This window comes from Zootoca vivipara, chromosome 2 (assembly GCF_965207765.1).
Source record: "Zootoca vivipara chromosome 2, rZooViv2.hap1.1, whole genome shotgun sequence".
Classification (NCBI taxonomy): Eukaryota; Metazoa; Chordata; class Lepidosauria; order Squamata; family Lacertidae; genus Zootoca; species Zootoca vivipara.
The window spans coordinates 21,599,993-21,621,604 of NC_142584.1; the positions used below are offsets into that span (position 1 = coordinate 21,599,993).

Sequence of the window (21,612 nt, forward strand, 5' to 3'; positions counted from 1 at the left end):
TGGGAGGTTGGTACAAAGGAGAGAAAAATAATCCAAGTTTCTGATCCTAGAGAGATGACAAAATACTAAGAGATCGCCATCCACCCTCCTCTAGTAAGGCAGCCAAAGGTAAAAAGAAACAACTCTTAAGTGCAGTAGCTTCTCAAACAGGATGCTGAGCGAACCCGAGTTGTGACCAAACCCTAGAAGCTCAATAATCGTACATAGGCATACACGACTAACACAACCATGAATCCAAATTGCCAACACTTCACACTTTTAAAATAGAACACTATCCTTTGCAGGTCGGACACTGCCTAAGCAAGTGTTCATGGCCATATGCGGATGAAACAGTCTAATTATCGCAAAAACAAACAAACCCAAAAGCTGCTATGGTGGCCTAGCAAGCAGGGAACATCGTGATTGCTCAGCCTTGGCTTTTTCACCAGCCCACACAACTAGGAATAAATGCCAAAACTAAGCCCGTTATATCCTCATTCTGAGGTGCAATGTGCCACTTGCCTGGTTGTCTATGGCAAGTAGCCAAATAACACCCCCAGCTCCATCCTTTCTCTCGCATCCACCATGGCATTCCTCCCCCCTCAGACACAAAGAGAAGATGAGAGGCAGCCTTGAAGGTTAGGGTAGAGCGAGCTTACAGATGCCATAGATCACAGGTGCCTGACGTGCGAGTCTTCCAGTGTTGCTGGACTCCCATCAGCCCCAGGCAACATGGGCAGAAGTCAGGGATTGTGGGAGTTGTAGATCCACAACATCTGGAAGGCTTCCCCAGCCCTAGACCAAGCCAGTCCTCTTCCAGCCTCTAAACACCAGCGTGAGGCTATCTGGGACGGTTCCTCTCACCTTTAACAGCCCAGGACAAGCAACTCAAAATGGCAGGAAGGAGGAAGCAGCAGGTGTGAGAAGCGGCAACAGTGGCAAGGCAGGCAAGCGGTTGGGCAGGTAGATGCTTAGCTCTGCAGTAAGCATGGATCACTTGACGCTGTTAGACACGGCATGGAAGTCGCTTCCCCATGATTCCTTTTGAATGCAAGACCATGCAAGAGGGATGGGGCCCTTTAGGAGGAATGTAATACATCACTTGTTACTTCTTAGAAAATAAATAGCATTGATTAAAGAGACACTGGAAGGTAGCAGACTTCTATTACAGAGAGGGGAGAAAGATAGCAGGGACACAAAATAAATGTCCTTAAGATTTCCAGTTTCCAACCTTCCTCACTAAAGACAGGTTTGGTCTGTGTATGCAGCAGTCAGTAGGCTGGGGCCGCTAATCACTCTCTCTTTTTTCTCTCCTGCCACAGGCTGGATCTACCTTGAGAGCCCAGTGATGGAAGAGCAGCTCCATCACTAGCACGACTGCTGCCCAGCCAGCACTTGCTCACTGCACCTGCACCACCATTTTATACTGATGCCTGCCCTGCAGCTCTTTTCCTCCCCCCAGCCCAACATGCAAATAGCAAAGCTGGGGGGCTGAGCATCTTGCTGGTATGGTAAAGCTACCAGCAATAGGACAGGGGGCATGGGCTGCAGTTGCCCAGAACCCACAAAAAGCCAAAGCCAACAAGCCATGTGTCAGTTTTATCATTTTCGTTTTGGTCACTTAATCCAAACACACATCCAAAGGACCAAACGGATGCCCTTAAACATGCCTCGTTCTAACATTCGAAGGATTCCTCCCACCACTTCCATCTCAGAGGCATTGCTGAAGCTGTGAATGCAGAAATCCAGACTTGAACTCTGAGCGTGCCCTCCTCTTGGGAAGACAAGAGGGTTTGGGTGGGAATCAATTAAATGGCCTGGAAGCACCTGCAGCTGTAGCACTGCTGAACCTCCGCAGGAATGGACCTGCTCAGTCAGTTCCCTGGGCCTGGGACACCAATGCAAGAGTAGGATATCGGGATTATAAATAGATTTTTGTTCACAAGCCCCTCTCCCAGCACAGTGGGAGTTTATCTACCCATTTGTAAGAGCCTAACTGATTTAGTTGCCGCGGGCTACAGAAAGGAGAGGAAGGGACAGCCCTTCTGGAATAAGAGGTTAACGCTTTCTTCGCAGCATGAGGCCCCATAGTGCTCTCTTAAGTACTCCTAATGCTCACAGGTGGAAACTCATTTTCATCATCCAGACACACTGGCCCAGTGGCGAATTCGTGCTCCGGTATAACCTCTCCTCGAAGGGCTCCTCCATCTTCTGAGTAACCTATTTAATAAGGAACAAAATACTGGAGATAAGTACAGGTGAAAAGCCCAAAGGCTGGGCAGACAGGGGCAGCGTTTGGTGACTTTTTACTGAGTGCTTTCCCCCCTTCCTTCTGCAAGGGTTTGGCAAAACATAGAGAAGTGAAGGGACATGTGAGAGCTGCACCAATGCTGCAATCGCCAGACTTGGGGGGGGGGGAGCTTCCATTCTAATGAAAGCCTCAGGCTTTCCACTGTGAATCAGAAATGCAGAGTTTTGATTCATGTGGGATCTTCAATAAGCATTAGTGGCGCCCCAGGCTTTTCATAAAGGACGGACAGAAACACATTCTAACTTGTTTGCACAGACAGGATAGAGGAAAGAGTCTTACTTAGGGGAGAGGAGAGTAGTCAGGCGAGTCGGTTCAGATGACATGAGCAAAGTGCATCACCAACATGCAAGCAAGGGAGTCTACGTTGTCTATTAGACAGCACAATGGGTATGTTTACATTTACTTTGCAGTTATAAGCAACCCAGAGCAAAACAAGATGTCTAGAAGACATTTGTGGCTGTTTTCAGAGCACTCCATTACAAAAATAAAAGAGATTTGCATCAGGGTGATCTATTTTTTCTTTCTTTCTTTATGGTTGCTGAGATTCATGGGAAGTTGAATTCTGTGCTCATTACTAGACTTTATGCTTCTTCTAAAGTTCTACATAATGCACACAGCCTTGATGGTTTTATATCATACAACATGTGTGGCTTGACCTGGCAACGCTGGCAACTCTGAGAACCCATGTCATGTAGATGTTATATTGTGACAAAGAGCAAAGGGTGCCGAGCTGCTTTGGTTTCTTTTGTTTGGTCCTGAGGCAATGTGAAATTAAAAGTGTGGGGAAACATCTGGCCTTCTGCCTATGGCCAGACCCCGTCCCCCTCCACCACAGCCCCCCAGTATCTGAAAGGCATCTGGAGAGATGAAAGATAAGAAAAAGAATCCTGTTTCCCTAAGAACATCAAGGGGGGAGGGTGTATAGATACTTCATTATCTGGGGATACTTAGCCATGAACAGTTCTGGTCTGGCTAAAACCAGGAGCCTGAAGACCTCAAATGACAATCAGAGCAAGCTAACCTGACGCTCACCTGGCACCATCGAAGGTGAAGGCACCGAACTCTGCCGGGCTACCGTTGCAGCGTAAGTCTGAGGTACTGGAGGGCTGAGATCGTTTTCTTTGTTCTCTTCTGCCTTTCCCAGGTCAAGCAAGCTGATGGTATGTTGAGGCAGGAAAAATGGAAAATAGAATTAGTCACCACCTCCCAGGCTACCCAGTAACATCAACAATGTGTGTCCATACTTCACTGTGATGGGTAGCAAAGTATAAGCTGGATGGCTGGTGCATGTGGGCCTTGTGCCATGCTCTCATCCATCTCTGACCCATATGTTGCACCGGTTTCCCAACACAAATGCACCAAGGCAAAACCTCCCTACGCAGATGTAGACAGCCCAACCTCTTGGCATTTGGAAGAAAGGGAGGAGAGTGCTGGGACGCAGGTGTAATGTTGCTGTGGAGGTGGGGAAAGGGACCTCGGACCACACCAGATCCTTCGGACCCCTTTTCTTCGGTAGTGCAGCAGGTAAGGGAAATAGTCTCCCATGCACTGTTATCCTAATCTTGCACCACCACCCTTTCAGTTCAGTCTCCTTTTCCCCATCTTTGCCCAAGCTACTTATTCAAATTTGCAGACATATGCATACCCATATGCATGCAGCACAACCTCAAAGCGAGCAGCAGACGCCTCTTCCCACACTTCTCCCTTGCAGAGAAGATGGCAGGGCTCTAGGTTAACATGAGCAGCCCACCTAGTCCAGTAGCCTGATCTCATAGTGGCCAACAAGCAGGATCTGAGTGCAGTAGTCCTCTCATCTCTCCTGCCATTTCCAACAACTGGCATTCAGAAGCATAGTATCTCTGACAGTTGCTCTGGCACGCCAGGCTTTAGACATTAAGCGATACCCCTATTTAAACAACAACAACAACAACAACTATCATTTTAAAGCTTATCCCTTATGGCAGTAATCCTACTCCACCACACAAGTTCATGGTGGCCCTCTGCTACTGGGTTCACATGTTCATTGCAGATTTTCATTCACAGAATAGACCTGTTGCAAGCAAGCCCCCCACCCCGCCCCCAGCTGATTGTGGGCACCTGCAAGTCCCTGGTGCCGCCCAGTCTTCTTGCCCTTGCCAGCCCAAAGGGCTGGGCATTAAGACCCACAGACGTTACACTCCACCAGGCTGCAAGTGCTCACTCTTGCATTCTCTCTTTGCAAAGAGACGGGCGGTCATTCTGCTTGTTATGCTAGACAGCGTAGATGGGCTTGTAGAGAAATTCCCCTCCGGCTGTCTAGAGATGAGGAGGAGGACACAGCCATGATTCTGAGCCACAGGCAACACCCAAGAGAGATCACCTCAAGCGAGGGTTTTTAAGTTTTACGGGTTCCCAGAACACACACAGGCTCCAGGCCGAGACACAAGAGTGTTGGCAATGCCTGAATGAGATGGGCGGCCCAGAGTAATGGGCCTTTTAGTCACAGCCTCTGCATCTGAAGCATGCTGGTGTGTGAGCTGAATAGCGCTTAAAAAGCCGACAGCCAAATTAATATCTAGGTGGGTGTTTAGATCCGACTACAAAGGCCCACTGGCGAGGGAAACACCTTCACTGCCATCTTCAGCTATTTCCAGTGCAAATATAAGCACCTCAAACAAGGAATAAAACCTACATGCTTCCCTTGTGCCGCAATGACTCGGGTTCAGTAACTTGCCCTCCAAATCTTATCTTTCCGGAATATCTATAAACTGCGAAACATCATCAAGTACCACGGTAATGTGCAAAAACAACCCACAACAGCTGAAACAGATTCTCTAAAAAGCAATCGGAGGCTGCTCATGCATCACCTCATCCTTTTGGGAAATCCGTATGGCAGAGGCAGCCAATGCGTTCATCCTCAAATGCTGTTGGACTACAACTCCCATAATCCAAGCAGGATGGTGGGGCTGATGGGAGTTGAAGTCCAACAGCATCTGGAGGGCACCAGGTTGGCTACCACTGCCATAAGGACTTCCATAGCTTTGCCACAGTGCAAACCTCCCTCCAGTTATGTGTCTGCCTCCAAGAACCTTCCTTTGAAGTGTTGCTTTATGACTCTTCCCTTCCAACAAGGGAGCTTCGTTCTTCTCACATATCTGTTTTGCTACATCAATTCCACATGTGACATGCATCTTTGTTGTGTTCCCTGCATCCATCCTACTCCCCAGGTCTGCACAATCTGTTGGGGGCTTTTGTGTGTAGACAATTCTGTCTTTCTGAGATAAAATGGCCTTCAGATTTTGTGCGTCAGGCCCAAACTGTCTGATGGTTTTTACCCAAGAGGTTCATGTCCATCTGGTGTAATTTTGTGAGATGTTCCCCTTGGCAAGAGGGTGGGGAGAGAGGAGATGCCTACCTACAGAAAACTAGTATAAACAACCAGGGTGCGGGTGCCTGCCCTGAATCATCAATCAGGAGACATTTGGGATTTCTGTTAGAAGGTGGGGCAGTATTGGCATATCTCGCATTGTTCAGGAAGTCATGCATATAATTTTAACCACCAAGGAATTAAAACACTACGGGGCATGATTTTATTATAGCCTGTGGCTTCCCTTTGTGTATGCTAAAAATCCACCTCCAGGCATTTTCCTTTGCAGTGCTCAAACAGCTGAGCTGTATCATTTACCTGTGTTTCTTGATTAGAACACACTCTCCTCCATCTTGAGGGTCCAGGTTGTAGAGATAAAGGTGTCCGTCAGACGTCGTAACCAAGAGCCGAGGCAACTTCTGGATTCTAACAAGAAATGCGCGAGAGGAGAGTTGAAAGGCACTCACAAAAGGTCTCTCCATCCATTTGCCTGCCCTAGGGCTGGCCAGGACATAAGGTGATATTTAGCAGTGAATTTTACCTGTTCCTGGATGAGTAAGTTCTCCTCTTGTGCAATTACTATGCTATTTTCTCATTAAGCAGAGGAAAAGTGGATACACGCACTACACCCTGAGAGTACAAATGTACAGATATTGGCCTTGTTCTGCTTAACACATCAGTGGAGATACCTTCTCCTACATGAGACCTTCCCAAATGCAGTCACTATGAGCACCACCACTACAACTTGGAATAGGGCAAAAAAAATTCCTTCCATCAATCCAATTCCTGCCAAGCAGAGGTAGTCAACATGATGCTCTCCAGGTAATGTTGGACTACAAGTCCCATCAGCCCCAGCCAGCATGGCCAACAGCCAGGACAAATGGGAGTTGTAGTCCACAGAGCATCACATTTACTACTCCTGGGCCAAAGACATCCTCAGCCTATCTTCTGGTAGGCAGAAAGCCCCGAAAGAGACCATTGCGATCTACTCTCTTTTAGACCTGGGGCACAAATCAGATTAAAATTCCGATCTGCCTGTATTCTGCAGCTTCCCTGGAGCAGATACAGATGGCAGTGGTCCAGCGCAGAAGAAGCAAGATGCAGAACATTTGCACACGTCGCATCTTGCCACGCTGTCAAGACATTTCTAACAAACTTCCAGATTGCCTCCACTCAGGGTGCTTGTATATATATGCTGCTCCGAGAGATGCCTATGTATATATACACAGAAGGAGCTGCCGCTCGGTTGCTATAGCCACAGCTTACGTACGTGGAGAGCACACAGATGTTCCTTTGTCCAGAGACATTCAAGCGCACGGTGGCAAAGGCCCGGTCCTGGCTCATCATGCCTGACACTTGAGAAGGGAGGTAGTTGGTGGCGGCCATGAACATCTTGCCCATGTAGCCGCTCCAGGACGGGGGTTCTTCCGGCCGGCTAAGAGAAACAAAGCAGCAGGCACTGAGATTCTTAGTCTACCGGTAGTATCTAGACCAGGCAGCATCAATGCAACAGCGTGGTCCTCAACCCCTCAAGGCTACATACATGCAACTTTCCTGGCTCCTATTCATCCTTTGTTAATTCTTTATTCTTTTCCCCTTTGGGAGTTTCGCTCAGTGTCAGCATTTTAAGAGTATAAGAACCCCGGGGCATACACAAATCTAAAACTTATTAAAAGTGCAATGTGATTGGATGGCATGATATAATAAAGTCAAACGTGAAATCTACATGCAAATTAAAATTGTATCAGCTGTCCAACTGTGTGTGAAGTTTCTTCATATATAATGCCGGCACAGTTGTGCTTGCATGAGCTAACCTGTCTGCTCCAACAAGAACGAGTATATTTAAGCAACAATGCTATAAGCCACTGCGTGTCCCAATGATAACTGGGCAAAACACTCCCTATGCTGGGAAGTGAATGCAGTGATCTGTTAAGATACAGCCTGTACAATGAAACCCCATTTCACAGGAAGCCATTATGAATGTACCTTCTTGCCCAAACACCAATGAATAGCTAAAAACAAGTCTGTACTAAGCAACGGGTTGTGTTCCAACTTTAAATCTACCACAGGAAGCAGTTATCAGCGAGAGCCGATCATTTCTCAGGGCTTCTGCATATGTTATCTATTTTCAACATTTATCCTGGATAATGTGCATTATGTTAAAGGGAGCCTCGGTTCCACCCAAGCCAATTCCAGTTTTCCTCCCTAGTGATCTTTGGCCTAGCCTTCCCCAACCTAGCGCCCTCTGATGACCTTGCACTCCATCCTATCAGCCTCAGTCAGCATGGCCAATGGCCAGGAATTATGGGAGCTGTAGTTCAAAATGTGTGGAGGACATCACCACTGTGGATGGCTACTCTAGTAGTCACTGCTTCAAAGCAGACTTGAAGTTACCCAGAAGCAAAGATGGCAGCTATCTTTTCCACAGAGATACCAAAACTGCACACAGGCTACCATTGGACGATGCACAATGTACATATACGGCCAAAGATAGCTGCCCCTGCTACAAACAGCAATCCTTGAACTGAAGTTACTGGTTTTGGGAACAGGCACTTGGCCCAGAAACAACTGGAGGCAGAAACAGGCACGAGCCCTTTGCAGACTTGTGCTGATCACAGAGCTGCAACGACATTGCCATCTCTCCAACAAATGTCTGGAATAAATACTGTGGCCTAGAAGCTGGACCTTGGGCTGGATGCTGGAGCAGTTTCCTGGGTCTAGCACACCCCAGATCCATCTTCACTCTCAACTCTGGTCCCAGGCTCCTTCAGTTCTGCTCTTCCTGGAGTGCTGCCACAACCAGGCATGCTCTTGATCCCTGTCTCCTGTCCTAACAATCACACTCCTCAGCCACAGGTTCATCCCACTGTGTGGCATCACAACTTTGTCTAAACAACATGGGCCCATTTAAAAAAAGAAAGAAAACAGCCAGTAACTTGCTGGAAATGACAAGCATGTGCCCAAATCGCATACCCTGGGGCCAACTGACAGTGATGGCTTGGATATCTATTTCCATTCTTCCCATAGCTTTGCTGGGCCAGTGCTGAAACTCACTGCAACTAAGACTCCCCGCAGCCCATGCGGCACTGTTTGGATACCCACCTGTCTGTGAGATGTTCCAGCTTAAAGATGTGCACAGTCTCGGTGTTGCTTGACGCACACAAGAATTGCGAGTCCATACTGAAAACCAGGGAGCTGATGTTCACGTACCTAAGCCCAAGGGAAGGAAAGAGGATTGCTGCAGCTGACACAAAAACAAAAAGGAGGTCAGGCCGTGGCCAAAAGAAGCAGATCTGAGAGATCTGCAGGGTGGCGGTGGTGAAGGAAATGAACGCGAAATGATCAAATGATATCCTGCTGCTGGTCTGTGTGTCCTACAGCTAGGCATCCAACCATGAGCGAATGCGGTGTAGCACTGGAAAAGGGAATGGGCTGTAGCCCTCCTTTCAAAATCTGAGCTCAGCCATTCATTCATTTCCTTCAAGCCACGATGCCTCAGCCCCTGCAAACCTGCTACATGGGGATAATACTGCATATTATTCTGGATCCCGTACTAGGTTTTCAAATAGCCTCTGACAATCGGCACACCTTGTAAGAATGGTTTAAAAAGCACAGTGGGGAAAAAGATCCCTAAAGTACTTATACCTCTCCTACACTTGTGTCCCTAAGCAGCGATTTTCCCACAGTCACGCCCAATGAAAGCACTCGCTGTGTACCAGTGAAAACCTCAATGGTACTGGAGCAGCCAGGCGTGGTACCAGAAACTCCCGCACCAATCATACCGTTTCTCAAATGTGTTGCGTTCAATGGCCGTGAAAGCAAGGAAAGGTAGCAGGCCCCCCCCCATGTGCTTTGGAGAGATCTATCCAGAAGGAATGCAGTGTTCCTGAAACATTTCCTAGGTAAGGACCCTCCTAGGGAGCAGGACATGCATTTCATACGGGGTCAAAAAAGAAGAAGAAAAGAGCCACTGGCTAGAGTGTAGCACTGACCTCTTCATTCCTCTTCTGAATTCATAGACCTTTTGCCCCTCGGGGATGGAAAACACCCGAATGACGGTTCCCTAAAGGAAAATAGGTAAGGCATGAAAGTCACATAGCCATCAGGTTGCAAGGACCAGCTGCCTTCACAGAAGAGATACAATTATTCCGGCATGGGCATTCGGTACGTGTATACACACACACGTACACACACACACACAAAAGAATTAAGTATTTCCCTAGCACTCACAAACAGTATTAGGAGAACTGTAGCTAGATGGTTACTCCTTTGCCAGCTGTCTCTTTAAATTAATGTTTTTACTCCAATGGCTCCTCCTCAAAACGGACATAGAAAACATGCAAACTTTTGAATACATTTCTCTGTGCTGAGGACAAGGCAAGAGGGCATAAGCTTAAAATGGGGGGGGGGATAACCTAAGTGAAATGCCAGAAACATTTGCCTAGGGCAAGTAACTACTGGTAATTTGCCAAAGGATTCAAAAGGTGAACACAACACTCGTTTTTGTAAACCTTGCTCCTTGGGGAAAACACAAGCACCAATTGTAATTCTCTCCAGCGATAGACATTTTGCTCGCTTACCTTTTCAGAAGCACTTGCTAGTTTTGACCCTGTGGAGTTGAAGGCCAGGGCAGCGAGGGGCCCATCGTGGGCAGAAATTGAACAGACGTCTCTCTGTTAATGGGAGGGTAAACAGTTTAAGTGTGAGCCAAAAGAAGGGTAAGATTTCAAGTTTTTCTTCAAAATGTGTAGACAGATTAGTAGTGTTGTAAACAAAAGTATTTTATTAATTGCATTAATTGCATAATTTATTGCATTTATACGCCCACCTTCCCTCCCAAGGAGCTCAATGTTGCATATATGGTTCTCTCCCTCCTCAACTCATCCCTACAACAGCCCTGTGAAGCAGGCTAGCCTAAGAGCCGGTGATTGACGGAAGGTTACCCAATGAGCATCAGCTCCACGCTCCTTCCTTAGCTATGGCAAAATTAAGGCTTCATTGACTAAGGGCGCAGAATGATAGCAGTTGAATAGTCAAGGCACAGAGAATCAGGGTGCTCCCTGACAAGCTGCTTATTGAGCATTCATCCTTATGTGTTTGCAAGGAGGTCAGGTGACGTTACATCAAAGCAAGTGTCACGCTTATCTCCCCATCACTTTCCTTACTGCAAAAAGTCCAGACTTTGGTGGAAGTGGGTTCGTTGAGCAAGACTTCCCACTGTGTGACCCGGATTTGCTGGGATGAGACTCAACCCCACCTGAGAATAGCATCAGTCTAGCAGCGCCCTCCGAGACATCAGTCTCCCTTGTTTTATTTTTACTTCAATTATGCACATACATACAGCTCTCAGGTGAGCTCAGTACCAGAACATCTACCCTGCATGCAGAAGGTCGCAGGTTCAACCATGGGCATTGTTTGACCACCAGAATCGCCAAGAAAAGCCGGCCTGAAACACTAGGAAGGCACTGCCTTGGAACCAGTCAGACGTTTGTGCATGAAAAACACTGGGCAATTATTGATTGATAACTAAGGATTTATGAGGGCTGACAAAGTGAAGAGTAACTCTTTTTGATATATGGGAATATGCTGTAGTTAAGTAAAAGTCTAGCAGGAAGTGAAAAAGAGCAGCCAAGGGGAAATGAAGACGGGGGGGGGGGGGAATGCTACAATATGTTTGATTTTTTTAAATGAAGGGAGGGAAGGATACCAACGAAGGAGGAATGGCATACAAAGTTGATGGAATATGTAGAAACGGCAAGCCTAAACAGCAGAAGAAGAGATCAGGAAGAAAGAGAATTTAAGGAAGATTGGAAATTGTAGAATCACTGTAAACAAAATGTTAGCAGGATTAGAGTAAATCTAGCAGTATAAATTAAGTTGAGAGAAAATGGGAAAGAAATAATACAGAGTAATTGCAATATGCAGCAGCAGAGGATAACTACCGGTAGAACAAACCATGAAAAGGGGGGGGGGAGTCGATGATTTTTTTTAGTGAATTCGAAAAATTTGTAACATGAAAATTATAAACAAATTTCAACATAAAAACATACGGTTTTTTAAAATGCAATTTGGAAATACTTGTAACATTGAGCAGCAAATAAGGGTGGGACGGGAAGTCAACTTTTAAATCTGAATTAATTTGATGTTAATTTAAACTGAGAAGAAATAAAATGGCAAAAAAGGGAAGACACTGCCAGCTATTGCAGACAAGCCTAAGCTACACAAACCCTTGGGCTTGATTTGGTATTAGGCAGGTTTCCCATGCTCCAGGAGCCTGATTCAAAAGAATATGTAGGGCCTGTTGAAGTGAAACAAATACTTTCAGAGAACATGGGCCTCGGAGCTCAGATTGCGAGATTCCTTTCTACGTACCAAATTGTTTCCGTCGTACAGCACAATCTCGCCGACGGTCGTGCTGCCGGGGTATGCCACGTAGGAATTGGAATGGTTGATAGAAAGTGCACATAAACCTGGAGGTGGGGGGAAAACAAATGGCATCATTAGGCAGAGAAGCTGAGCTCACGGTATGTATGGGCAGGGTGTTTAAGGGCAGCGGCAGAAGAGAGCTTCCCTGCTGGGAAAAATGCAACTGGTCCCATTGCTAGCACTTCTAGATCAGGGGTCAGCAAACTTTTTCAGCAGGGAGCCGGTCCACTGTCTCTCAGACCTTGTGGGGGGCCGGACTATAGTTTGAAAAATGAATAAAAATGAACGAATTCCTATGCCCCACAAATAACCCAGAGACGCATTTTAAATAAAAGCACACATTCTACTCATGTAAAAACATGCCAATTCCGGGAACGTCCACAGGCTGTATTGAGAAGGCAATTGGGCCGGATCCGGCCCCAAGGCCTTAGTTTGCCTACCCATGTTCTAGATGCAGGCTGAGGTGACTCCTTACCCACAACAGGAAATCTCTCCGACTCTGGCGACACCCACAGGCAAGCAAGGGAACAGCTCCATGCACAATGCAAGACTACTTTTGTCAATAAAATACCCCATTCTCAATTGCTTCCCGCCCCCCCTTTTTTTTTACACAAACCAGTCCCTTGCTTCATATTATGCCTTTAAAAATGACATAGCCTTTCTGTTTTGGAGATCACCAGAGAGATAGCCCTGGAATCCTTCGGAAAGCTGCTGGCAAGGGCGATTTTCATGGTGTGGTGCGCAAAATGGGAAAACAATGAGTTCCTTTGGATGTGGAGGACAGGGAGAGCGTTTGTTGCTGTGCAGGGAAGACACAAGTGGTTTTCCTTTGACTCCTGCAGGTGGAAACAGATAACCAAGATCCCTAAGGCAGCCGTTTCTAAGCATCTTGCATGCACCTGGAATGACATGGAGAACTTGCCACTAACGCACAGTGAGAACAGCCTTGCCATTATTGCCCCTGCCTCCACAGATTTCTGAATGGGGGCTAGTGATGCTGAACCTCCCCCATCATCAGAGATGACAGGCAGACACTTCTCTATACAGCCCTGGCCACCCCCCAGCAAGCCTTTCCAAGGGGATGCCAATTTCTTGTAAAGAAGAATAGAAAATGTGTTTCCTATCATCATTGCGTCGTCGCTGCATTTTTTAAATCTGCCAAGTCATTGTTTTTTGTTTGGAAAAGGTTGCAAATAAACAAACTGGCTCCCTTCTGCCCAAAGCAGGTTCAGATTAGGGATGATACAATGCAAGTCCCTTTTCAAAAGTCCCCCCCCCGGGGGGGGGGAGGTCCCTCCCTGAAAAACCAGAGGGGGAGACAAATTGACCACTAATGGCCAGCTGGAGACATTATACTTCAGTGGCTGACAAATGTGCCTTCATAAATGGGTTGATAAACTGTTGCGGCCCTCTCTCTCTCTCTCTCTCTCACTCACTCACTCACACACACACACCCCTACACCCCTATTCAGCAATAGAATGCTTCTTTCAGTGGGGGGAGGTGACTTTGGGGGTACCATGAAATGCATCCTCTGCAGGCACATGCATATGCATTGGCGACCCTGATTTTCTTTCACCCACGTCACTTTATGCTGGTAGAGGAAAGCCAACAGCACAGAGTTGCAGTCCTAAATGCCTGTAAGGAATGGGCAGGGATCTCAAACCAGACACAGAGACAGACAGACAGACAGACAGACAGACAGACAGACAGACAGACAGACAGACACACACACACACACACACACACACACCATGGTGGTGCCAGGGATTCCACTTTTGGGAAACCATGGGTTCAGAGAAGGGCAGAAAGAAGCATACGCAGCATAAAACATTTCCTCTACAATGATGAGAGAAAACGCCCACAGGCATTGCTTCCCAGAGTCCTCGAGTGAACTCAACATGTCAAGCTGGAAGTCAGGAAAGCGACCCCTGGGAATACTGGCCCTCTTTCTTGTGGCACAGCCCGCTTCCTCCCTTTGGCAGGCACCACGTCACGATATTCGGAAAGGGCAGCCCCTCGGAAAGGGCAACTGACAAAAGGCCAGCCTCTCATTAAGTGAATAAGCCCACATCTGGAATGAATGTCCCACTTCAAACTGTATTATGTGTGTGTGTCACAGGATAGAAAGATCTATCACAGAAAATAATTTCCCAGCAGACAGATCTAACTAACTAGGGTGTCTGGGAGTAGTGCTTCAGGCTGGCTATTCTTAGGAGTCTCTTTTCCTCCCCATAGAGAGCAGATAAACAACCATTTGACTTTTAGAAGACATCTGAAGGCAGCCCTGTTCAGGGAAGTTTCTAAAGGTTGATGCTTTCTTGCTTTTTAAATATTTTGCTGGGAGCCTCCCAGAGTGACTGGGGCAACCCAGTCAGATGGGTGGCCTATAAATAAAATAAATTGTTGTTGTTATTGTTGTTGAACAGTTCATCCTGCAGTCTATGGTACAGGCCATGTGCAATTTAACACCTCAGCAAGAGCAAGGCCCAAATGACATTATGTCCTGCTTGTTCCATCACAGAGACTTCGAAGTGCTCTAAAAACTTTGGAAATAACGAAGGAAAGATGAGGTCAGGAGACATGAGTAGGCTTACCACCAGCTCTTCATTTCAAAGAACAATACTCCTTTTTTTAAAAAAAAATGAATTTTATGTGAAGTCTAATATTGTCTATTAATTCAAAACGGCTCAATGCCAAAATAGGCTTCTAAGTGGTAATGAAAACACTGAGAATCACTGGGTCCATGAAGCCCCTTATTAAGCCTGCTGCAGCCACTGTTCACACATCACAGCAACAAGAAGAGACGATCTGTAAGCAGGTACGTACAAGAAACGCCAGGAACCTCCTTTGATGGCCTTTTCAGAGTTATTAAAAAGGCTGTAGGCATCCCAAAGAGATGGTGTGTGCAACTCTTGGACAGGAAATACGGCCATGTGTGCTTTTCAGACACTGGTGCGAGGCTATGCTGCCTTGGCAAGACCCCAAGAGCAGCAAAGCCTCTGCTCGGCCCACCTATTGTCTGACATCATGACCAAGAGCTCTGGCAGCATCTCATAACAGTGATATTTATCTGGCCCTTGGTCATCCACCAACCACCTGATTCTCTTCTGCTGCAAAAAGAAAGAAAGAGAATGCAAGGCAGAAGAGAAATGGCGAAGGAGGGAATCACAAATTCCACCTGTCTTGAAGAGGTACTGGGAACCTGGGGCCTTTCAGACTCCAACTCCCATCATGCCCCAGGCTGCATGGCCAATGATCAGGAATGATGGAAGCTGTGGTTCGAAAACATCTGGAGGGCCAAAGGTTAACCCACCCTGGTTTTGAGTTTCGTCAGAGCCCCTTTCGTCTTGCGAGTTTTTTGTTGCGCGAGGCATTCGTCTTGCGAGGTACCACTGTATATGACTAAGATCATGAAGAACAATTCTAACACCAAACAAGGAACATCTGAGATAAGTGCCACATTTGCAAGGCATGCATTTAAAGGGAGCTGGATGGGCCACATCACAAAGAAAACTGGCTTTTGTAGCATGCAAACCAGACAAGTCCAACGAAAGAGCCAGGAAAAATCTTGAAATCTGGGCTTGTGGTCTGTAGAAAGAACATTCAGTGAAGCCTGTTTCCTGAAGCCCTTTGGAGATGACTGAGGATCGAGAGAATTCCAAAGCTAAACAAACTCAGTCAGCAGCACTGTGAGTCAGCAGGCCCAGCTAGAGGTTTTGTTTGGGACAACCGAGCAGGAAAACAAGCTGTGAAGGGCCTGGGAAAGAACTCGGGTCTACAGAGTTGACTTCGTGAAGGCACTAAGCGCAAGGCTGCAAAAAAGAAAGCTCTCTCTCAAAGTTGAATGGCTGCCCTCTTTATTATTCCTAGGATGTCCTAAGAACTAGTTTCCACAAGAGGCACAAACAAAATACTCCAGACTTTCCTTGCAAAATATTTCAAAGGCATAGAATAAGTACAGGAGAGACGAGTTCACGTGAGCATCCTTCTCCCGAACCAGGGCTAAGCCAGATGTTCTGTTCTAGAGAGGGAGCATCAACTCCATGTGCAGCCCTAAAGAGGCCATGAGCTTGCACCCCAACACTAAAGAAACAATGTCCCCCACCCCACCCTACCCTGCCCATCTCCTCCACTTGAAAGGCCAGCAAACCCCAAATGTGAAGTCTGTATTTGTGCATCCCTAACCTAAATTAACTTGAAAGTTTGAGGGTTACAGTCAGTGGTTGTGTGAGTGGAGAGCAGTGCACACAACCACACAATCACTTCGCTCCCCACCAAGAAAGTATCCAGAGGTTATGGGGTCCTTCTGAACAGCTGGGCTGTTTTGCAAGGGTGAAGCCTTGACACCAGGCAGAGGCAATTCTTCTTCTCTACTGCTCTTTATCTGTTTTGCATTACTGTGCTGATATATATCTCTCCCCTTGTTTGCTCTAACTGAATTTTCCATCAGCGCTCAGTTATGGGGCAGTTTCCAGATCCGCCCCCTTGTCAACCCTACTACTGTTATCCCAAATAGGCTAACCCTTGGCCCACATTTTTTCTTGCCATTTTTCTTTGTACACATGACTTAATAGTTTCCTTTTATACGCAGAGGGCTGCCAACTTCACTTATTCCTTTATGTGTATTTGGGAATATGTGGACGTAGTCCTGACTCCTCTCCCCTTTTCATTCATTCATTCATTCATCCATCCAACTACAACTATTTTTTAAATTCATTTAAAAAAATCAGTTGACTATTGTAAGAATTATCCCCACCCCCACCCCCCAACCCCATTAACTTGCTAAGCCAATAGCCTACCATTCCTGGGGCTCAAAAGCTTGCTCCACTCACTTTCTTCTCAGTCTCGGTATATATCAAGTCGTGGCGGTAGGAGGACAGGTTAAGCAGAAAACAAGCAGAGCATTCATTCTGCTTAGCCCAGGCATGTCCAAAGTCCGTTTTGGGGGCCTAATCTGGCCCCTGTGGCAGTTTATGTCCTCAGGTAAAATCCTTAAAGGTCAACAACTTTGGTCGGCCCTTATGCACGTTCACTTCATCAAATCTGGCCCTCTTTGAAAAAAGTTTGGACACCCCTGATTTAGCCAGCCCTAGAAGCAATTCAGGAATGCTCTGCAGCTTTCCACACAGCTTACTCGTGTGTTGATGCCACACGCAGGCCAGGGACCACCATGAAAACCTGCCCTGCCCCACTTTTAAAAATTGCTTTCTAGTAGCCTGAGCATGGGCTGCCTGCCAGTTGCCATCTTGACTTCCTACAGGGCTCCAGAATGATGCTACATCCAGGACAGGGATAGTCAAATGTGGGGCCCTCTAATGTTGTTGATCTGCAACTCCCACCAGCTATTCCTACCACCCCACGGCAACCCTTAGAGCAGGGGTTCCCAACAAAATTTTCTCGAGGACCCCTCATCGAGCCGCTATTGTGACAAGGACACCCATTAATTCCTAATCCTAAAATTAAAAAGTGAGAGCCAAATAAAGTCTTTTTATATTTTATATTTATACTTATATTTTATATTTATATTTATATTTACAGTTACAACAGAGTACTCCATCAGTATACAGTTAGTTTTAATTTTCAGTTCTTAATGAGATAAGTTAAATCTGTCCTTTGAGTCCATTATTTCTGAAATATTAGGTTCCAAACTTGAAACTTTCACTCTGAAATCCGACCGCATGTCGAGCCGATTCCTATGTTTTTCATGAAACACATGGAAGAAAATGCTTGCTTTGTTTACAAACACTACTGTTTTGCAAAGAGGCAGCGCGCGCCAGAGAGGAGGGAGGGGAATGGAGAAGACAGGGTACCTGCGCAGTAGCGCACAAATGAAGCCGACGCGCGCAAAGCATCTTGGGGAGGTGAGCGTTAGTAGAATGCGCGCGCTGCCTCTTTGCAAAACAGTAGTGTTTGTAAAGCGCCACCTAACGGCATACAGCAGAACTACTGCCTCTATCTAATTCTAGTTTTGCGCTAGACTCTGCTCATGCAGGAAGCGGCCAAAACAAAAAATCTGTTATCATACGAAATATATTTAATATATTTTTTATTCTAATAGCATCTTGCGGACCCCTCTGGCATAGCCCGCGGACCCCTGGGGGTCCCCGGACCACCTGTTGGGAACCACTGCCTTAGACGATCCCTGCAGGTCCACCACCACCCCATGGGCACTCCAAGCCAATTTGGCAATGGGCAGGTAGCAGGAACAGCAGTGATCCTCTGAGTGCTGCGCCTAAGATTTAAGATTAAAACTACAGAGGGGACCTGCTAAGGGGAGACACCAGCACAGTAAAAGCCAAGGACTCTCTCATGCCTGAAAGAAGAAATGAGAGTGGCACCAGCATGCGACGCAGCCTGTTCTTTTTAAACCTTCAGTCCAGTGTTAGAAACTGAGATATGAAAGCTAGAAGCTAAATGGCACCTTAAACCTAGGCTGTGGCCAAAACACAGGAATGTCTGGGCGCGCTTTTTTTTATATAACAATACAACAAAGCTGAAAATGAAGGCACTGCAGCTAAAATATTGTGTTCATTTTCCACATGGTCTAGTCCTTTACCTGCCCACCCCCTAATATTCTTAAGAGGGTCTCTCTTCTCCAGTCTTCGGAGAGTAGCTGGAAGTGAGGAGGCAGGAAAAGGTCCTCCTTTACTTCCACTCTGCTTGCCAATCAGAAGGTCAGCGGTTTGAATCCCCACGACGGGGTGAGCTCCCGTTGCTTGGTCCTGCCAACCTAGCAGTTCGAAAGCATGTCAAAGTGCAAGTAGATAAATAGGTACCACTCTGGCAGGAAGGTAAACGGCGTTTCCATGCACTGCTCTGGTTTCGGTGTTCCTGCTGGCCACATGACCCGGAAAAACTGTCCGCGGACAAACGCTGGCTCCCTCGGCCTGTAAAGCAAGATGGGCACCACAACCCCAGAGTCGTCTATGACTGGACTTAACTGCCAGGGGTCCTTTACCTTTTGCTTCCACTCTGCAGTTTTAATAGAAAATCTTGGCACACTACTGCGCCCGGAGCTCAGAAGCGGCTCGCACTAATGAAATTCACTGTCGCAAAATGCACCTAGGACAATGGGCGTTTCGAACACTGCTTCAGCCTGCCCTCAGCTGTCAAGACTCATACCTCAAAGTCCCTGCACTGCATATGCATAGTTTTTCAGTTTCCTTTTGGTGCAGACATGAGCATTCTGTTTTGCTTTTTTTAAACTAACACACTCTCTCTCTCTCTCTCTCTCTCTCTCTCTCCCACATTCCATATTTTGGAGCCCATTTCTGTTGCCTCCCTCTGCCTATTTTGGGGTCATCCCTGCACACTAGCCACTAATGGAGGATGACGGGATTTTACACCAGGCAAAACAAGCTCAGTTTAAGACAAAGGACCTGCTGTACATGAGATCTCAGAGGAGGGGCTGTACTTTGTGTAGACAAAAGTGGGGGGGATTAATAGAACACAGGAACATAGGAAACTGCCTTCTATCATGTCACACAGTATTATCTGTACGGACTGGCAGAAGCTTTCCGGGGTTTCAGACAGGAACTTTCCCCCAGTCCTATCTGGAGATGCTGAGGATTGAACCCAGAACTTCCGGCATGCAAAGTACGGTAGATATGCTGCTACCACTGAACCATGGTCCTTCCTCACAAACACACTGTCTTAAAACTACTCTGGGGGCTTTCCAAAGGGATCTGTTTAGTCCAACACTGCACAATTTCTCCACTAAAAAAAAGGAGAACACAATTCTTTACCTTCCTGGAACACAGCTTCAGGTCTATTGGCAAACATACCCTCGCCGATGTTTATAAATGTCACAGTGGCCCTGTCCCTGTCCCTATGTGTGAGTGGTGAGGATGTACTTGAACAAATACAGAACGTTCTCCCCTCTATAAGCAGCAGCCAAAAATGTAACAGCAGAATACTAGAAGATTCTGATTGCAAATCTGCCCCAAAGCCTGGGAGATACAGGCTTCAGGACCAAACCCAGTTGGCCTAGGAGTAGCAAACTGAAAAAGGGCATTAGCAGGAGGCTTGAGAGCAAATTATTTGTCATATGGAGCCGTATACAGAACAAGAAAGAGTAGCTACACCACCAGAGGGTGCTCTTATAAGGTGTGCAGTTAGAGGAAACTAAAGAAGTCGTAACAGCAAGACATGTAGATGCTTCCGGATGGCCGCTATTTTGGGGTGGAATTCAATCACATCTCTGCAGATTCAGGCTGCACCATGTAAGTTGATTTAGAGCTCTGGCAAAAACAAACACACTTCACCCCCAAATACCGGACTTTTTCTGAAAAGGGAAGTGATGAGAAATGTGCTGATAAGACTGGGGTAACACTTGCTTGACGCAAGCTTGGCTAACCTCTCCACAAACAAATAAGGCTGAATGCTCATTAAGCAGGTCACCCGGAAGTGACCGGAATGTACTCCAAAAAACAGACCCATTGGAAGAGCCTTCTTTGCAAGAGAAGAGTTGGCTTGCTAGTGTGTCAACAGGGCACAAGCAGAACAGAATCAAACACTCAACCTTACCACCATTAAAGTTACTCACAGGAACAGATGGGAAACTTAGAATTTATCTTTTTTTTTTTTTTTTTGCTCCAGGGCAAAGACAACAAATGTGAACCTCCAAAACCTTCAGCTTGGCTCTAAAAAACCAGGTTTAGAGATCCTGTAAACGAATTTCCTCATTGTGTTTCTAAAACTCATATAGAGGTCTGGTTTGCAAGAAACACCAAGTCAAACCAAGGACTGGCATGAACAAGCCAATGCGTGGGCTCCTGGAGAAACCACAGCCACTTTGCTATTTATGCCCCAATCATTTTGCTGCTGTGCTATGCTGAGCAAAAGTGCGGTTATGCTTAGTGTGTAATCAAAACCCAAGCTTGTGGTTTAGCTTTCTCCAAACGAACCATAAACTAGAACCAAGGTTTGTCCTACAGTTTACAGCTTGTGGTTTGTCTAGAGAGAGCCAAGTAATAAAATAATAAATATTAACATTATTATTAAATTTAACCACAAGGCTAGGTTTGGAACAGATCCTAAAGCAAACCATGGCTTGGCTTAGTGCAGCAACAGAACACTAGGGTGTAGCAAAGCAGCTATGATATCGTCTCTGGGAACCCACGCTTTTGCTCTTTCAATTCTTCCACCCACGTGAATTGAATTCACCACTCTTCCATATCTATATAACGCTTTAAAAAACAAAACAAAACAAAACACCACAATGCCAGCCCATGGGTTTAATGTCATAACGCTATCAGCGATAAAAGGAATAGAGCTGTCTCCCTGTCTGCAGAGCCTTTCAGCAGCAACTAATACAGAGGTATTTGGGAGTAAGGCCTACCGTGTTTCTCATATTTTAAGTCATCCCTACAAAATAAGCCATGGCAGGATTTTCCTGAGTTGAAGAAATATAAGACATACCCCAAAAATAAGCCGTAGTGGTGGGAGCAGGTCTGGATGGCGCCATGGAAGAGGAAGATGCCTGTCAGCGCCCGGAACCGGCTGCTGCTGCCCCTCCAAAATGTCCAGCAGCATGCACCGCGCCAAGCC

General features: G+C 46.5%; 2 protein-coding genes across 11 annotated transcripts in view; one reads left to right on the forward strand and one right to left on the reverse strand.

Moving 5' to 3' along the window:
• The window catches only part of ARSG (arylsulfatase G), a 115,928-nt gene extending 113,129 nt beyond the window's left edge, over window positions 1-2,799 (forward strand). For all 9 annotated transcript variants that reach the window (XR_015947992.1, XR_015947999.1, XR_009557209.2 and 6 more), the window contains one exon: window positions 1,302-2,799. The gene's annotated coding sequence lies outside the window, so the exon portion shown is untranslated. The remainder of the gene's footprint in view (window positions 1-1,301) is intronic.
• Window positions 1-21,612, reverse strand: part of WIPI1 (WD repeat domain, phosphoinositide interacting 1) — a 44,828-nt gene that overhangs the window by 2,647 nt on the left and 20,569 nt on the right. For both annotated transcript variants that reach the window (XM_035104040.3, XM_035104041.3), the window contains exons 5-12: window positions 12,009-12,106; window positions 10,217-10,309; window positions 9,629-9,699; window positions 8,739-8,846; window positions 6,907-7,071; window positions 5,955-6,062; window positions 3,323-3,444; window positions 2,099-2,199 (exon numbers count right to left, since the gene is read on the reverse strand). In XM_035104040.3, the coding sequence (XP_034959931.2) occupies window positions 2,099-2,199; window positions 3,323-3,444; window positions 5,955-6,062; window positions 6,907-7,071; window positions 8,739-8,846; window positions 9,629-9,699; window positions 10,217-10,309; window positions 12,009-12,106 (866 nt within the window). The remainder of the gene's footprint in view (window positions 1-2,098; window positions 2,200-3,322; window positions 3,445-5,954; window positions 6,063-6,906; window positions 7,072-8,738; window positions 8,847-9,628; window positions 9,700-10,216; window positions 10,310-12,008; window positions 12,107-21,612) is intronic.